Source organism: Gymnoscopelus microlampas (assembly GCF_963454915.1).
Source record: "Gymnoscopelus microlampas genome assembly, chromosome: 9".
In the NCBI taxonomy this organism is placed as follows: domain Eukaryota; kingdom Metazoa; phylum Chordata; class Actinopteri; order Myctophiformes; family Myctophidae; genus Gymnoscopelus; species Gymnoscopelus microlampas.
The window spans coordinates 45,571,450-45,591,376 of NC_139946.1; the positions used below are offsets into that span (position 1 = coordinate 45,571,450).

The window sequence follows — 19,927 nt, forward strand, 5'->3', positions numbered from 1 at the left end:
AAAAAAATCTAATTATGGACAATTATTCATTAGTTAGAATATTTGCTTTTCAGGTGTTTATAAAGCACTATTTGTATGCAACAGTAGAATATGTTTAAATTATTATACTGTATAGCACCAACATAAAAAGATACTTCATAAGCGATGCGAGAGACAAATCCAAAGTGCCAAGACAATGACTAAAACTAATAGTTAGATTATACCTTCAATAGAAAGAAGTACTCAGAACAGATTTTCTTTTTACATCAGCCTTTGGTTTACATTTAAACCAAAGGCTATCTGACTTGTTCCATTTCTGAACTGTGTTAAATATGTACTGTCATGAGTAAAATGATTAATTTGCTGATGGGAAAAGTACATTTAGTAAATTAAATGATGTCACTGTAAAAAGTAACAGTAACTAACACTACAGTATCTAAGTTCCTGACACTGACCCTTACAGTTACAGCAGTGCATCCAGTGATTTTCCATTCACTCAAATTTTCAGGGGAGTCAACACCACCAGTCATTAACCCATTAAGGCCGTGAATGCATACATGTCATTTTAGATTTTTAGCTATAACCATTATTTTATACTTTGGGCTGTTCAAAATAGCAGATATACAAGCTCGTAAGTGCCGCGCTACGGGCTTGTAGATCTGCTGTTTTTGAAAAATCTTGAACATTTTGTGCAAATCTTTGAATAAATGTATTTGTTTTTAACAATATTTTTAACCCCAATCTTTGCTTCTGGAGGGCCCTGGAACAATATATTTGACAAATGTTCGCTTTAAAAAATATATATATATTCAAAGATTTGCACAAATTTTCACGAAAAATAGCAGATCTACAAGCTCATAGCTATGAGCTTATATATCTGCTATTTTTGAATAGCCAAAGAAATCTAAAATGACACGGATACTTTCCCGGACTAAATGGGTTAACCTAGGCCTTAGAGGCACTGTACACATCCAGATCTTGATCCAAGATGAGATCACTTTTACAAAAGGCCTTTGGTATGGATATACACACCCAGCCAGATTCTAGCTGTCACATGACACCACATACCTGGGCCACCTGTTTCCGGAAGGCAGGCATCTTCTTCATCAGCTGATTTAGACCGCTTATTGTGATCTGTAAAAATCGACGAAATATGTTGTCAAGGGAAAGATTCCAAGAGTCTGAGGGAACAGAATTGGAACTGGGGGAAAAAAGGATTATTTTTTACAATATCAGTCACATTCAACATGTTGGTGTATTTTTCATGGCCTTGCCAAGGATGAATTAATAAATTAAAAAAATCGAAATCTCAGACCCATATGGAATTTAATAGCACCTTTAAGTATCTTGGGGTGAATATTCAGAAGGACCTGACTTGGGACTGCAATGCCACTGCGGTCGTTAAAAAAAAGGCCCAACCACGCCTGTATGGTCTCAGTGAACATACTATCAGGGCCTTCTACAGAGGCACAATGGAGAGCCTCCTGACAGGGCAGCTTCACATCCTGGTACGGAACTCGCAGGGTTGATAAAACTAAGCTACGATGACTAAAACTAAGACTAAATTCAAATATATTGACAATTCTGTCAACAAATTATGCACTGAAAATAGCAAATCTAAAAGCTCACAACGCGTCGCAGCGTGCTTGTAGATCGGCTATTTTCAGCATGCAACCAAGTGTAAAATCAGCCATCAAGGCACCGCCAAAATACATTTTAGTCGACTAAATCAACTGTAGATTTAGTCGACAATAATCTTATGATGTTTAGTCCACTAAAGCTAGACTAAAACTATAACATTTCAGATGACTAAAACTAAATATGACTAAAACTAAATCAAAATGTGCTGTCAAAATAAACACTAGTGAGCTGGCCAGTCCGGAGGACCTCTACACACAGTGCTGCCTCAACAAATCCCTGAGGACCAATAAAGTCCCACACCTCCCACCCCTCTACAGTTGAAGAGGTCAAAAAGGGATACACGATCCTCAAAGCACACAGAAAACAGTTTTGTCCCGCAGGTCATCAGACTAGCTTTTTGGGTTGTGTCGTCTAATGTTGTTTTTATTGTAGTGGAGCTTAAGAGCGTACGTTTTTCACATGTATGTACCAGTGTTCATTTCGTCAACTAAAACTATGAGGAAAAATGTTCATCGATTACCTTTTTTCACTGACGAAAACTAAATAAAAACTAAGCTACGATGACTAAAACGACCAAATTCATTGACAATTTCGTCAACAAATAAAAACTAGACGCGTCGCAATTCCGGGGAAATTGCAGAGTGTGGTTGCGCTGACGCCGGTCCCCCTATGGGTCAAAGTGGAAATGCTTTTGGGAATTTGTTGAGTAAAGCACCCTCGACATGTGATTCAAATTTGGGATTGACCGGACGTTTCGTTCGTGATTTCTGGCATTTTTGGTGAAACGGGCCCCTCCCACTAATTTTGGAAGGCATTTACGGACGAACGTTAAGGACAATCAAAATGCCGTTTGGATATCTTTATGGGTCCATAGAGGGTCCATAGATCATGTGTACCGATTTGTGTGAGATTAGGACAAAATTTGAAGGAAAAGGAGCAAAAAGTGTGTTTTGAAGGAAATTCAAAATGGCGGAAAATCTATCCTGACGCAAATGGGCGTGGCCTATATGGGGAGATGCGTCGGGACCCAAGGAATCCAGGTGAAAAGAAATTTTGATTTTACGAGCTACGGTTCAAGAGTTATAGGCCAAAAGGTAAAGTGGGCTGTTATAGCGCCACCATGTGGCCGATTGGTGTAATTATTTTTCTAATAATTTTGGACTAAATTATGAACCTCCCTTCCAAATGTGGTAACTCTAGCTCTTACGGTTTCCGAGAAAAAAATACTTGAATGGGAGTTTTTGCAATTCCCATTAAAGTGGATGGGGAAATTTAATGCACTAATAAATCAATATCAAAAAATCTATCCTGACGCAAATGGACGTGACCTATATGGGGAGATGCGTCGTGACCCAAGGAATCCAGGTGAAAAGAAATTTTGATTTTCGGACCTACGGTTCAAGAGTTACAGGCCAAAACGTAAAGGGGGCTGTTATAGCGCCACCATGAGGCCGAATGGTGTGATATTTTTTTCAATAATTTCGGACAATATTATGAATTATCCCTCCAAATCTGATAACTCTAGCTCTTACGGTTTCTGAGAAAAAAATACTTGAATTTTAGTTTTTTCACTTTTCCATTAAAGCGGATGGGGACATATAATGGCACTAATAAATTAATATCAATTAAACTATTCAACCAATCTCTTAGCCCTATACACGCGCACGATTCCCGATTTAGACGGTCATTTTGACATATGGCACAACATTGGGGAATAAAAACTGTGGGAGGAGATGCGGTCCGAAAAAAGTTTATCTATAAAGAAAGAAACTAGACGCGTCGCAATTCCGGGGAAATTGCAGAGTGTGGTTGCGCCGACGCCGGTCGCGGGTCGCGGCCGCCGGGACTCGAGGAATACGCTGGGAGGAATAACGTGGGAGGCTGCGCCAATTACATTGTGTCGTCACTCCTGAGATGGCTTGCGTTTCATTTTGAGAGGATCGATCCCCCCAAAATAAGGTTTTTGCATCAAACGGTTACATTTCGAGCATTCGTGGCGCCCCCTATGGATCAAAGTAGAAATGCTTTTGGGGATTGGTTTAGTATACCACCCTCGACATGTGATTTAAATTTGGGATTGACCGGACGTTTCGTTCGTGATTTATGGCATTTTTGGTGAAACGGGCCCCTCCCGCTAACTTTGGAAGCCAATTACGGACGAACGGTAAGGACTATCAAAATTCCGCTTGGATAGGTTTATCGCATGGGTCCATAGATCACGTGTACCGATTTTTGTGAGATTTGGAAAAAAATTGTAGGAAAAGGAGCAAAAAGTGTGTTTTGAAGAAAATTCAAAATGGCGGATAATCTATCCTGACGCAAATGGGCGTGGCCTATATGGGGAGATGCGTTGTGACCCAAGGAATCCAGGTGAAAAGAAATTTTGATTTTACGACCTATGGTTCAAGAGTTACAGGCCAAAACGTAAAGGGAACTGTTATAGCGCCACCATGAGGCCGAATGGTGTGATATTTTTTAAAATAATTTCGGAGAAAATTATGAACCTCCCCTCCAAATGTGGTAACTGTAGCTCTTACGGTTTCTGAGAAAAAAATACTTGAATTTGATTTTTTTCACTTTTCCATTAAAGCGGATGGGGGAAATTGAATGCACTAATAAATTAATATCAATTAAACTATTTAACCAATCTTTTAGCCCTATACACGCGCATGATTCCCGATTTAGACGGTCATTTTGACATATGGCACGAGTGTGTGCTGGCAAAACTGTGGGAGGAGTTAAGGTCTGAAGTTTAACATTGATCAGGAACAATGTTAACACTAGACGCGTCGCAATTCCGGGGAAATTGCAAAGTGTGGTTGCGCCGACGCGGTCGGGACTCCAGTAATACGCCGGGAGGAATACCGTCGGAGACTGCGCCAATTACATCGTCACGTCACTCCCGAGATCGCCTGCGTTTCATTTTGAGAGGATTGATCCCCCAAAAATCATGTTTTTGCATCAAACGGTTACATTTCGAGCATTCGTGGCGCCCCCTATGGATCAAAGTGGAAATGCTTTTGGGGATTGGTTTAGTATACCACCCTCGACATGTGATTCAAATTTGGGATTGACCGGACGTTTCGTTCGTGATTTGTGGCATTTTTGGTCAAACGGGCCCCTCCCGCTAACTTTGGAAGCCATTTACGGACGGACGGTACGGACTATCAAAATTCCGCTTGGACAGGTTTATCGCATGGGTCCATAGATCACGTGTACCGATTTGTGTGAGATTTGGAAAAAAATTGAAGGAAAAGGTGCAAAAGGTGTGTTTTGAAGAAAATTCAAAATGGCGGAAAATCTATCCTGACGCAAATGGGCGTGGCCTATATGGGGAGATGCGTCGTGACCCAAGGAATCCAGGGAAAAAGAAATTTTGATTTTACGACCTACGGTTCAAGAGTTATAGGCCAAAAGGTAAAGTGGGCTGTTATAGCGCCACCATGTGGCCGACTGGTGTGATTCTTTTCATAATAATTTCGCAAAAAACTATTAACCTCCCCTCCAAATCTTGTAACTGTAGCCCTTACGGTTTCCGAGAAAAAAATACTTGAATGGGAGTTTTTGCAATTCCCATTAAAGTGGATGGGGAAATTTAATGCAGAAATAAATCAATATCAAAAAATCTATCCTGACGCAAATGGGCGTGGCCTATATGGGGAGATGCGTAGTGACCCAAGGAATCCAGGTGAAAAGAAATTTTGATTTTCGGACCCACGGATCAAGAGTTACAGGCCAAAACGTAAAGGGGGCTGTTATAGCGCCACCATGAGGCCAAATGGTGTGATATTTTTTTCAATAATTTTGGACAATATTATGAATTATCCCTCCAAATCTGACAACTCTAGCTCTTACGGTTTCTGAGAAAAAAATACTTGAATTTGAGTTTTTTCACTTTTCCATTAAAGTGGATGGGGACATTTAATGCACTAATAAATTAATATCAATTAAACTATTCAACCAATCTCTTAGCCCTATACACGCACACGATTCCCGATTTAGACGGTCATTTTGATATATAGCACAACACTAGGGGATAAAAACTGTGGGAGGAGATGCGGTTTGAAATAAAGTTTATCTATAAATAAATAAATAAAGATGGAAAGCTATAGAGTACTATAGTCTGGTTGCCCTGTTGGGCAACCACACTAACTAGACGCGTCGCAATTCCGGGGAAATTGCAGAGTGTGGTTGCGCCGACGCCGTCGGGACTCCAGTAATACGTCGGGAGGAATACCGTCGGAGACTGCGCCAATTACGTCGTCACGTCACTCCTGAGATCGCCTGCGTTTCATTTTGAGAGGATCGATCCCCCAAAAATCATGTTTTTGCATCAAACGGTTACATTTCGAGCATTCGTGTCGCCCCCTATGGATCAAAGTGGAAATGCTTTTGGGGATTGGTTTAGTATAGCACCCTCGACATGTGATTCAAATGTGGGATTGACCGGACGTTTCGTTCGTGATTTATGGCATTTTTGGTCAAACGGGCCCCTCCCGCTAACTTTGGAAGCCAATTACGGACGAACGGTAAGGACTATCAAAATGCCGTTTGGATACCTTTATCGCATGGGTCCATAGATCACGTGTACCGATTTGTGTGAGATTTGGAAAAAAATTGAAGGAAAAGGAGCAAAAAGTGTGTTTTGAAGAAAATTCAAAATGGCGGAAAATCTATCCTGACGCAAATGGTCGTGGCCTATATGGGGAGATGCGTAGTGACCCAAGGAATCCAGGTGAAAAGAAATTTTGATTTTCGGACCTACGGTTCAAGAGTTACAGGCCAAAACGTAAAGGGGGCTGTTATAGCGCCACCATGAGGCCGACTGGTGTGTTTTTTTTTTTAATAATTTTGCAAAAAACTATTAACCTCCCCTCCAAGTCTTGTAACTGTAGCCCTTACGGTTTCCGAGAAAAAAATACTTGAATGGGAGTTTTTGCAATTCCCATGAAAGTGGATGGGGAAATTTAATGCACAAATAAATCAATATCAAAAAATCTATCCTGACGCAAATGGGCGTGACCTATATGGGGAGATGCGTCGTGACCCAAGGAATCCAGGGAAAAAGAAATTTTGATTTTACGACCTACGGTTCAAGAGTTATAGGCCAAAAGGTAAAGTGGGCTGTTATAGCGCCACCATGTGGCCGACTGGTGTGATTCTTTTTTTAATAATTTTGCAAAAAACTATTAACCTCCCCTCCAAGTCTTGTAACAGTAGCCCTTACGGTTTCCGAGAAAAAAATACTTGAATGGGAGTTTTTGCAATTCCCATGAAAGTGGATGGGGAAATTTAATGCACAAATAAATCAATATCAAAAAATCTATCCTGACGCAAATGGGCGTGGCCTATATGGGGAGATGCGTAGTGACCCAAGGAATCCAGGTGAAAAGAAATTTTGATTTTCGGACCTACGGTTCAAGAGTTACGGGCCAAAACGTAAAGGGGGCTGTTATAGCGCCACCATCAGGCCGAATGGTGTGATATTTTTTTCAATAATTTCGGACAATATTATGAATTATCCCTCCAAATCTGATAACTCTAGCTCTTACGTTTTTTGAGAAAAAAATACTTGAATTTGAGTTTTTTCACTTTTCCATTAAAGCGGATGGGGACATTTAATGGCACTAATAAATTAATATCAATTAAACTATTCAACCAATCTCTTAGCCCTATACACGCGCACGATTCCCGATTTAGACGGTCATTTTGACATATGGCACAACATTGGGGGATAAAAACTGTGGGAGGAGATGCGGTTTGAAAAAAGTTTATCTATAAAGAAAGAATAAAGAGTATAGAGTACTATAGTCTGGTTGCCCTGTTGGGCAACCACACTAACTAGACGCGTCGCAATTCCGGGGAAATTGCAGAGTGTGGTTGCGCCGACGCGGTCGGGACTCCAGTAATACGCCGGGAGGAATACCGTCGGAGACTGCGCCAATTACATCGTCACGTCACTCCCGAGATCGCCTGCGTTTCATTTTGAGAGGATTGATCCCCCAAAAATCATGTTTTTGCATCAAACGGTTACATTTCGAGCATTCGTGGCGCCCCCTATGGATCAAAGTAGAAATGCTTTTGGGGATTGGTTTAGTATACCACCCTCGACATGTGATTCAAATTTGGGATTGACCGGACGTTTCGTTCGTGATTTGTGGCATTTTTGGTCAAACGGGCCCCTCCCGCTAACTTTGGAAGCCATTTACGGACGGACGGTACGGACTATCAAAATTCCGCTTGGACAGGTTTATCGCATGGGTCCATAGATCACGTGTACCGATTTGTGTGAGATTTGGAAAAAAATTGAAGGAAAAGGAGCAAAAAGTGTGTTTTTTAGAAAATTCAAAATGGCGGAAAATCTATCCTGACGCAAATGGGCGTGGCCTATATGGGGAGATGCGTCGTGACCCAAGGAATCCAGGGAAAAAGAAATTTTGATTTTACGACCTACGGTTCAAGAGTTATAGGCCAAAAGGTGAAGGGGGCTGTTATAGCGCCACCATGTGGCCGACTGGTGTGATTCTTTTTTTAATAATTTTGCAAAAAACTATTAACCTCCCCTCCAAGTCTTGTAACTGTAGCCCTTACGGTTTCCGAGAAAAAAATACTTGAATGGGAGTTTTTGCAATTCCCATTAAAGTGGATGGGGAAATTTAATGCACAAATAAATCAATATCAAAAAATCTATCCTGACGCAAATGGGCGTGGCCTATATGGGGAGATGCGTAGTGACCCAAGGAATCCAGGTGAAAAGAAATTTTGATTTTCGGACCTAGGGTTCAAGAGTTACAGGCCAAAACGTAAAGGGGGCTGTTATAGCGCCACCATGAGGCCGAATGGTGTGATATTTTTTTCATTAATTTCGGACAATATTATGAATTTTCCCTCCAAATCTGGTAACTCTAGCTCTTACGGTTTCTGAGAAAAAAATACTTGAATTTGAGTTTTTTCACTTTTCCATTAAAGTGGATGGGTGAATTTAATGCACTAATAAATCAATATCAATTAAACTATTTAACCAATCTCTTAGCAAAATACAAGCGCACGATTCCCGATTTAGATGGTCATTTTGATATATGGCACAACATTAGGGGATAAAAACTGTGGGAGGAGATGCGGTTCGAAATATTGTTTATCTTGAAGTGGAAGAAAGTGTATAGAGTACTATAGTCTGGTTGCCCTGTTAGGGCAACCACACTAACTAGACTAAAATCTTAGGGAGGGACGAGTGGAGACGAAATCCAGTAGAACTAAAAGACAAGTCATTATGTTTGGTTGCGCTTTGGTGTTGCGTTCTGAAAATAGCAAGCCCACAGCGCGTCGCAGCACGATTTTCAGCATGCAACCAAGTGTAAAATCAGACTTTACGACACCATCAAGGCCCATCAAAATACATTTTAGTCGACTAAATCAACTGTAGATTTAGTCGACTATAATCTTATATTTAGTCGACTAAAACTAGACTAACACTAAAACATTTCAGATGACTAAAATATGACTAAAACTAAATGGAATTTTATTCAAAAGACTATGACGAAATCAAAATGTGCTGTCAAAATCAACACATGTACGTACCTAACCAGTGCAGCCAAGTTACAATAAAGTGAATCTGATCTACTAAAGCCTGCAGCACAGACAAGAAATTAAAAACAAAATAATTATCAGTCATCTTCAACATGTTGGTGTTATTTCTTATGGCCTTGTCAAGGATTAATTGAACACATGAAAATCTAAATCTTACGGAATCTATAAATATTGAAAAGGGCTCTGCACGATACCTTTGAATCTGGCTGTTTCGTGCTTGCAGATATCTCCTTCACGAGCTTGGGAATTTGTCTGTTGTGAGTAACAAAGACAAAAGGAAGAAAATGAGGCACGTGAGGTTCAAGATGATGTGAAATTGTGCTGCTAAACATTGCTAAGACGGTGAAATATTGTGTCTTTCACAAACATAAACATTAATGCTCTATCAAATGTATAATCTAACATTTAAGTTAGTATATAGACGGACAGTAGTAATATCAGGTGTAAAGAAAAAAAAGTTTTACTGAACAGATGAACTTGTGCATTTCTTACAAGTGAGCAAACATGCTTATGTAAGTTGACTTTGTTTTTTCTTAAATTTTTTATCCCACGATTTTGTAACCCTTTTTTTTCACCCGGTGCCAATTTTCTAAGTGATCCTGGGCACTACACTCCCCCCACCAGCCTAGGGAGCCCAGGGGCGAGCTCATGCCTCCTTCAATGCATGAGAGCCAACTGACCTTCTTGTCACCTGACAGGGGGGAGTTTCCCCGGTAGGACGTAGCGCGTGGAAGGAACACGTTATTCCAACCAGTTCCCTTCCCCTCCATCAGGCGCCCCGGCTGTCATGGAGGAGGCGGTATAGTGACCAGGATTCAGGATGTAAGTTGACTTGAATAAGCTCTACAGTACATACTGTATACACCAGGGGCCTTCAACGTTTTCAGGCCAAGGACCCCCTAGCTGAGAGAGAGATGAAGCAGGGACCCCCTCTATATTGTATAACACTGTGTTTTAGGTTCAACTTTTTTTGTTTACTTGGACTGCTCTTTTTTCCCCTCTACACCTATACCTCTTTGCCAAAAATAGCCGATCTACAAGCTCACAACGCCTCGCAGGGCGAGGCGTTGTGAGCTTGTAGATCTGCTATTTTTGGCTAAACTTCTCCTCAGAAAAGGGATGCTAGAGTTCAAGTGGTTGAGGTAAACAAAAAAATCTTATCACACAAAGATTTGGCGGACCCCCTGTAGTAACTACCCCCTAGGGGTCCGGGACCCCCTGTTGAAGACCCCTGGTATACACTATTCAGCTGCCTCAAGCTACCAGAATTAAATATCCAATGGCATCAGATTATGACACTTACGCTGTGACTTCAGCAATGTGACTGTGTCTCAGTTGAATCCAGAGCATATCTTCCTCATTCAGCAAGGCCTCTTTCTCTGAGCCATCTTTACCCTTGTACCTGAACGCACACACAAGAAAACATTGTCGTTTGAATTTGAAAACCTAATCTCATATATTATATATATTGTGGGAGCATAGATAATGTGTAGTTAGTCTGTGTTACATCTTGGCATAAGGACTAGGGATGGCCAAATGGAGACATTTTATTAACTGGTTACCGTTAGGCCTTACCGATTAATTAATCGATAAGCGCTAAGAAAAAAATTGTGTAAAAAAAAAAAAAGGGCCAAGTCTACACAGTTTGTTTTGTGTCTCCAGCAGAGTTTCTAGTGTCTATCTCTCTCTGGAAGAGGTTGAACATGAACTCTGCAGCCGCACTGAGGCGCTCCAACACAAACAATACCAATACAAAGACGAGGAAGAAGAAGAATAAAGTGGAAGTTACGTGTGGTTGCCGGTGTAGACTTGGCCAAAAAACAATTAAAAAACATTTTTGGCCATAAATTAATCGTTAGTCGTTAGTATTAATCGGTGGCCGATACGGTTACCGGTTGGCCATCCCTAATAAGGACACAGAAACACAGCTAGCATGTACTTGTAGGCGTTGTTCTGGATAGGAATGAGGTCGTAGGCCATGGCCTGGTAGGTCAGTTCATGTAGGATAGGGCTGACAGGGTCGAAGCCTCTCTCGACTATCAGCAGCTGAGCTTGGGTCTTTGCCTGACGGACGGCAAAGACACAAAAGAAGAGAAAATGGTCACAAAGCCACTCCTAAGACCAGTGTCTAACTTTTCAACATGACAACGTGTCGGGTCAGGTCACAGGTGAAGTGCAACAACAATGAAACCACTCAATACCTCGTCAATTAGACAGTGTACATTATCTCCATAGGGAATATCGTAAGTCTTTAAGCCTTTAAGACCGGGAACAGATCCGTGTCACTTTAAGATTTCTTTGGCTATTCAAAAATAGCAGATCTACAAGCTCATAGCGCGGCATGAGCATATGAGCTTGTGGATCTGCTATTTTTGAAAAATCGTGAAAATGTGTAAAAATCTTTGAATATATGTGTTTTTCAAAACGAACATTTTTAACTCAAATCTGCTTCTGGGGATTGTACAAAGTGTTTTCTAAATCCTAACTTTAAAAACAATTACGTTGCTATAAATCAGTGGTTCTCAAACTTTTTCATGTCAAGGACCCCCAAAACAATATGTCTTTGGCCACGGACCCCCATCTCAAAATATATTGTACCCGCACCCAGAAGCAAAGATTTGGGTTACAAATGTTTGCTTAAAAATATATATGTATATTGAAAGATTTGCAAAAAAAAATCAAAAATGGCAGATATACAAGCTCATAGTGCTATGAGCTTGTATATCTGCTATTTTTGATTAGCCAAAGAAATCTAAAGTGACAGAGATGCGTTCCCGAATTGAATGGGTTAAAGTATACAGTGGAAGAGCCTAGAATTTATGACGTGTGTTTTTGTGGTCAGTTTTATCATAATGTCCACTGTAGCCTCACCTTCTTCTTGCCAGAGCCACTGTCATCCAACTCGTAGTGTCTAGCCAGCTTGTTGTCCACCAGTTCTGCCAGTTGTTTAGAATTTTCCATGTTGCTGTCGATGGTAATCACAAGTTATTAAGCACAAGTCATCAGATCCTCAAATAAGGACAATATAGTACTGTGGAGACGCGCTGGTACTAGGGTTCTATTCTAGTATCTGACAGTATGCTGATTACCAGGGAAAATAAGAGTACCAGTATCACCAATACCTAAATCAAAGGTGAAGTACTCCATTCAGTGTCAAATGAAAGCAAAGTGAGCAGATTGTATGACTTATTCTGTCTTCAGTTTTGAAAAATGAATCTCAAAAAGTCATTTATTACACAATTATGCCAGAGACAAAAGGCTAGATATGGGCCAATATAAAAGATGAATAACTTAACTAAGCATGTACAATTCACTCTCATCTTCTCAAGGTACTGAAACATAATCTCTGCTGTCGGGCACAAACCAGCTAACTCCAAAATGTTAATTTTTCAGGAAATGAAAAAACAAAACAAAAAGGTGGAGTTAGGAGGTTTTGTTCATGATTGATAAGAACAGCTGAATGGACCTCCAAGCTCACAATGAAGTTGGAGGTCAAAAGGGTGGAGTTTAGCAGACAGTTTGAGGATCCAATGGAGTTGAATAATATAAATCCAACACATTTACCATTGCGCTACTTCTTGATTTATTTAGTCTAAAGTCAATTTGTTGGATCATTTGAGAAAGGATATAAGATACTGAGCCTTTACTTTGGCAATGTTTATATAATCCATTCTGTACGGTTCCAGTAAGTTTAGTTTCTCTGAAAAGGTCTCTAATCTGCTTGGGGGATGATCTGTAAACCGAGACTTTTGGCTTTTCTCTGGCTTACTTCTTGTATCTGACCCCTGGGTACTCATCAAGCGTCGCGCAGAGTGTCACGATCTGGTCTGCGAGGGTCTCCAGTGTCTTCCCTTTGTCCTCACTGTGGGGGCTGTAGATGCTCCGGAAAGCCCCTGGATTATCAAATGTGTACACCTGAAATGGAATGGTTTTAACATGACTTTTGATTAACTGAACAATTGATACATTTTAACTGAACAATTGATACATTGTATTTTAATTTAAAGGGATTTAGCCTAGTGCTCTGATCTAGAGCAGTGCTTCTCAAACCTTTTCATGTCAAGGACCCCCAAATTGATATTTATTTGACCGCGGAGCCCCATCTGTAAACGTTTTGTTCCAGGGACCGACAGAACAGAAGATTTATCTAAAAAAAATCTAAAAGATTCCAACATTTCCAAAGTTCAAAAAATAATGATCAAAAATAGCAGATGTACAAGCTCGCTGTGAGCTTGTATATCTACTATTTTTGAATAGCCAAAGTATTAAATATGGATAAAGTGGTTAAGAGATCGTAACGCTTAACACATTTTACTGGGGACCCCCTGGAACCTCCCCATGGACCCCTGGGGGTCCCCGGCCCTCACTTTGAGAACCAATGATCTAGAGCAGTGGTTTTCAACCTTTTTTGCGTCAAGGACCCCCAAATTGACACCTATTAGCCCACGGACCCCCATTTGAAAAGATATGCCAGGGACTCAACCATTTAGGTTTATTGGGGGTCCCAATCTACACTGTATCACCATCATCAGTGTTCATTTAACTCTGAGAGTGTACAAGTGGAACCAAATGGACCCATTTGGTTCCATTTGTACACTCTCAGAGTTACATACATATAAGGGTCAATTTGGTTGCTAACTATTAATTTGGCTGGGGACCCCCTAGAACCCCGTAAAGGGCCACTGGTGGTCCCCGGACCACTGGTTGAAAACCCCTGATCTAGAGCACACTATGGAAGAAAATAACTGTTAGGAATTACTGTGATTGGCATGTGGTTATGTAATGATGATACAGAATGAGAGACAACAATAAGAACAAGTCAAGCTAGAGGGCAGTTCTCTTTTTCCTTTTGCTTGAGAGAACCCCAGATAGATCAGTTCCTTATTGTCATGGATTCCAAGTGATATCAGATAGTAACAAACACTGATGTCATGTTTAGTGGAAGAATTATGCAAGAACGAAAAAATGTTTCCTCATTCCTGATTCTGTATTTTTCCAAGCCAAAATGATATGCAAGCTACCACATTTGTGAGGACTCACTTCCATTTCTATTACATACTTACACAAGTCAAATTGTATTCAAAGGGATAGTTCACCCAAAAAAAACTCTTTTTTTCTATCTATTAGTCACCCCATGGAGACTTGAATTCTTGGATTTTTTTGGGTTTTTTTTTGTCGCATTCCTAAGCCAATAATTTGATGACCAGCGGACCGGTAGGCAACGGTTCCGGTAGGTGATACAAAGGAGACTCTTTGTCTCCTACCAAAACCGCTGCCGGTCATCAAATTATTGGCTTAGGAATGCGACAAAAACAAAAAAATATCCATGAATTCAAGTCTCCATGGGGTGACTAATAGATAGAAAAAAAGAGATTTTGGGGGTGAACTATCACTTTAACAACAACAATGTTTTTTTTAATTAATTATCTTCTTATTCCATTATGACTAATGCAGAAAATCTAATTACAGCTTCCTTGTTTTTGGTTATGCAGTTTTTGGGTGGGGAGTCACCATGTGATGACATAGTGTCTGTTACACCATTACATGTAGTAGGTTAAGAGCAGCCAACACCCTTCCCAGCACTTGTCACAACACCATACAGTAAACACTGACCTAAATCAGGTCTTTCTCCACACACACACACACACACACACACACACACACACACACACACACACACACACACACACACACACACACACACACACACACACACACACACACACACACACACACACACACACACACACACACAAGATTCGCAAGAAATTGCCACGATTTCCAAACAAATAGCAGATTTCTTTGGCTATTTTTGAATAGCCAAAGAAATATTTAAAATGAAAGATGCGTTCCCGGTCATAATAGATTAACTTATATAAATACATAATGACAATAACAGACATTTATGGAAGCATGGAGGAAGAGAGCGGTTGACAGACACACTTACTTGTGCCTCCTGTGGCAGAAAGGAAATGTTTATTTCCTTACAAACTCGTATATACTTTGCACAGTCCTTCTTCATGCTGTTGAACAGCTCGTCTGGGCAGTCTGTTTGAAATAAACATAAAGTCTGCATGTGAAATTCTATCAACCAACACTTGTCACACTCACATGGCATCACTGTCCATCACAGCCGTTTCCCTTGTTTGTGTTTATATTAGTAGATCCAGCTAGTCATCATTTACTTACAGTCAGTGAAATAAACGTAGGCTCCTTTATACTTGGGTTTGTCCTTGAAGTCTTTAATAAAGGCATCCACACACTACAAAAATATGAAGAGATTAAGAGATATCAAACCAGTAATGAAAAAAATAACGATTCAATTTAAATGTGACACAGCTGGGAAAGTGTAGAAGAAAACTAGTTTTGCAATAATTATGGAACATGGTTGTAAAAGAGAAAAACCTTGGTAGTTGGTGACATGAAGTAAATAGCCTTCATTTCTGGAACAGGCTCTCTGTTTTTGTACAGGTCCTCCACAACTTACAGGAAAAAAGGGCAAAAGGGCATTCCATCAAGTAATACATGCAAAGAATGACATGATATTTAAGTCAGTATCAACATAGGCGTGTTCATTTGTATTTCCACATGTAACCCATCTCTCTCTAAATAATTCAGTTTCTCATATCATGGCCTCAAGTGTGTATTATTGCGTTATTATGACATGGTTTCCAGTGATTCACAACTAGATTCACCCACACATTTATGTCTCTCTCCCTCCAATTCTGATTCTCATATCATAGCCTCACATTTTGGTTTAATCTTTGCATATTACCAGCTGCCTGTTAGGATAATAGTTTAAAATAAACAAATATTGATCCTGTGTTATAAGCATGGTCTTTGCCTAACACTGCATAGCCTTGCTGTGTAAAAACATCTCATGTCATGACAATATCAGGCAATATTTAATGCTTACTTGTGATTCCCTCTGACATAAGATTGGACATTTTGCAACATGATGAGAGGAGCTTGGTGGTGAAGGGGTCCAGAATTAATATCTATGGAGAAGATGAATGTAGATGAGCCATAGCTTAAGTTAAAACCTATAACATTTACTAGAGCTCACTTTTGGTACTCAAACACATTTCACACACTTTACACAAGAGTATTTAAATTACTCCGCCGCTCAGAAAGATCCTTTTTCATTCAGGTGCCTGGCAGAAAATACATGATCTCTGTAACATGTTATACTCTTGTAATCATGACCTAGTGTGTATATTTGGAATTAATCACAAAATTAAAAGGTGAAATTCATGAGATCACGGGCCTACCTTCCATACTTCAGATTTTTTGCAATCTGCAATGATCGTTTCCTTTAATCCTAAAATAAAGAAAGACGTTGAAAATAACAATAAACAAAAATGTGGTTTGAATTAGATAGTCACAACAAGTTCACAACAAGATCAGTCATTATCTGACTAAACCATTCTGTTTTACACTATACCACACTCACAAAATAAATAACTTAGCAGCAATAGTAGTAGTTGTAAATGGTGCATTTGAGATGGGGGGGGGGGGGGGGGGTCTGACTCTGCGGCCAAATAGATATCATCGTTGTTGTTTGGTTGCTACAGTATATCACTGGTGCTCCAACGTTTTTCCATGTCAAGGACCCCCAAAATTATATGTATTTGGTCGCAGACCCCACCATCTCAAAATATTTTTTTCCAGGAAGGGACCCCCAGAAGCAAATATTAGAGTTAAAAATGTTCACTATAAAAATATATATCCGATATTCAGAGATGAAACTATGCTTGCGAGGTACCAGCCTGCTCATATGGGAGCAGTTAGGGGCTCAGTCAGTGCCTTGCTCAAGGACACTTCGTCTTCGACACTAAGACAGAGGGTGGGGGGGGGGGGGGGGGGGTACCTCCTCCACCAGCAGGAGCTAGGCAGGGGTGGGCAAGATTTATTCCCAGAGGGCTAAACTGACTTTGATAAAGTGAGTGAAGGGCCACACATTGTACAATTGAATTGAAACTTGAAACACATAGTGCTGAATTATGTTAATACTGCATGAATTTGGTATTTTGTACAGCTGTACTGTATTACATCACCCTGGTGTACTCTGGCCTTACAATAAAAAGATTACTTGCATAATACAATCCATATCAATGCCGTATCAAATTTTAAATGAGCCTATAAATGTATTCAGTATCTTATCTGATATGCACCACTCTATAGGTCACTGATAAAACACATTGCATTATGTTATAAATATGGACTCAAGGCTGACTGTTTCACTGTTACATTATAAACAAAACATTTGGCCGGTATAGAACTCAAATGGTAAATATTACTACTATTAATTGGAGTCGAGTTAAATACATTTTTCTCAAAACCATTAACATACAGCAGCCTTTTAGAATGTACATTATTTGGGGGGGGTGGCATTCAGTTTTTCTTTAAAAGGAGTAGTTCACCCAAAACATTACTTATTTTCTGTCAATACACGCCCAAGGGATTTGATAACCGGCGGTCTCTCCGGTAGGAGACACAAAGAGTCTACTTTGTGTCTCCTACCACATACATTGCATCTTTATTATTATCATCAAATTATTGGCTCAGAAATATGACAAAAACTAAAAAATCTCCATGAATTCAATGCTTCATGTGGTGTTTCATTTTTTGGGTGAACTACTCCTTTAAGCACTTTGCGGCCGGATTAAGATGGTCTAAGGGCCGGGTCCGGCCCCCTGGCCCTATGTTGCCCGTGTGTGTGTGTCAAGTTTTAATTGTACTGTTGAATTTCCAGCAGGGTGAGGTGGGGCTCTACTAGCCTAGACCAGTGGTCCTCAAACCTTTTCATGTAAAGGACCCCTAAATTGGCAGCGGACCCCCCCCCCCCCCCCCCCCCCACACACACACACACACACACACACCCATCTAAAAGGTTTTGTGCCAGGGACCACCAGAAGAAAAGATTTATGGGTGTTTTTTTTAATCAAAATTATTAAAAGTTTCCCAAATATTTTCAATATTTTCACAAAAATATATATAACATATAAATGGATGAAGTGGTTAAAATAATTGTTTACTTCTTTTGCCGGGGACCCCCTAGCTCCATTAAAAAACTCTCACTCCGCTATACAGGCTCAGAGCTGTATAGCGGAGTGAGAGGTTCTTAATGGAGCTAGGGACCCCCTGGTACCCTCCAAAGCAGTGGTTTTCAACCTTTTTCGCATCAAGGACCCCCAAATTGACAAATATTAGCCCAGGGACCCCCGTTTGAAAAGATATGCCAGGGACTCAACCATTTAGATTTCTTGGGGGTCTCAATCTACACTGTATCACCATCATCAGTGTTCATTTAACTCTGAGAGTGTACAAATGGAACCAAATATTTGGTTCCATTTGTACACTCTCAGAGTTACAGACATATAAGGATCAATTTGGTTGCTAACTATTAATTTGGCTGGGGACCCCCTGGAACCCCCTTAAGGACCACTGGTGGTCCCCGGACCACTGGTTGAAAACCCCTGCTCCAAAGGACCCCTAGGGGGGTCCCCGGACCCCACCTTGAGAACCACCGCTCTAGGCTACAGAAAATGACTTTCTGCTCCCTCCAGCCAACAGCATCATCCTCAGGTTACAACTTATCTATAGGGCACTAATCGATACAAAAGTTGCCACAATGTATCCACATACAAATGAAAAGTGGACCAGAGCTGACATTCCAACACAACATCCGAAGTCACAAAGAAGGAGAAAAACACACACAACAACAGTTCCGATTACAAGATACACACATAAAACAGATGGTGAGATATATACGGTGTGACTGTTATTGGTCTGTTAATTGACAGCATCTGAGTTTTTAACTTACTTTGCCAAACAACTTTTTTAAGCCCATGATCAACACCAGTTGCCATCTTGACTGTCTTTCTGCTGCGCCTCTTCCTGTCCAGCGTTGCCAGAGTCCGTGAGAGAAACAAGCAGCCAGGTCTATGAAAACAAGCCCAAAAGAAGCAACTAGGCCACTATAGGCCATTATAGACCCCTTAACAGACGACGTCATACTGGCTGCGTGCAGCCAGTATGCGCGCAACGAAACCCATTATATCAGGTCTCGTTAGGACGCGTCTCACTAGCCAACACACACAAGAGGGGGTTGGGGTGTGCTGTAACCAGTGCACCCCGAAACAGGTTGGGAATTGATTGCGTGAAACAATCACCTGTGCGTCCAGGCTCAATGTTAGTAAACAAATAATTGGTCTATAAGCAACTTTAAACCTATTATATGCATCGGCTGTTTTCAAAAACTCTTGAAATAAATGTGGAGTATTTGGAATATATATATATATATATATATATATATATATATATATATATATATATATATATATATATATATATATATATATATATCTCTTTTTGAAACATTCTAGCAACACAAATGCTCCCTGTGGCACAAAACATTTTCATGAACATATTTTAGAACGACTGGTTTAAATAATACTTTAAAAATGTGGAAACAAGCCTAAATAAGCAACTACACTTGGGGAAAAAGCCCCAAAAAACGCAACCCACAACTACCAAGCAACTTCACAGAAAAATAAGCACACAGTCGCTTATAGTAAGCGGACATGGCAACACTGCTTCCCGTCGCCCCGGGGTCCTGTGCGTTCTACGTCATCAACATCATTACGTCATCAAGTGCGCGACAGAGGCCAGTTGTAGTTTTTATAGACCAATTAGTTCATTCAGCCTCCTCGTGTGT

General features: G+C 40.4%; 1 protein-coding gene across 1 annotated transcript in view; it reads right to left on the reverse strand.

Annotated features, from left to right (window-relative positions):
* stxbp3 (syntaxin binding protein 3) overlaps window positions 1–19,104 on the reverse strand; it is a 28,556-nt gene extending 9,452 nt beyond the window's left edge. Inside the window, exons 1-12 of the mRNA XM_084066136.1 lie at window positions 19,034–19,104; window positions 16,479–16,528; window positions 16,124–16,205; window positions 15,613–15,689; window positions 15,397–15,469; window positions 15,155–15,255; window positions 12,977–13,122; window positions 12,079–12,172; window positions 11,147–11,271; window positions 10,511–10,609; window positions 9,402–9,459; window positions 1,041–1,113 (exon numbers count right to left, since the gene is read on the reverse strand). Coding sequence (XP_083922262.1) covers window positions 1,041–1,113; window positions 9,402–9,459; window positions 10,511–10,609; window positions 11,147–11,271; window positions 12,079–12,172; window positions 12,977–13,122; window positions 15,155–15,255; window positions 15,397–15,469; window positions 15,613–15,689; window positions 16,124–16,205; window positions 16,479–16,528; window positions 19,034–19,079 — 1,024 coding nt within the window. The 5' untranslated portion in view covers window positions 19,080–19,104. The remainder of the gene's footprint in view (window positions 1–1,040; window positions 1,114–9,401; window positions 9,460–10,510; window positions 10,610–11,146; window positions 11,272–12,078; window positions 12,173–12,976; window positions 13,123–15,154; window positions 15,256–15,396; window positions 15,470–15,612; window positions 15,690–16,123; window positions 16,206–16,478; window positions 16,529–19,033) is intronic.
* Between the last annotated feature and the right edge of the window lie 823 nt (window positions 19,105–19,927).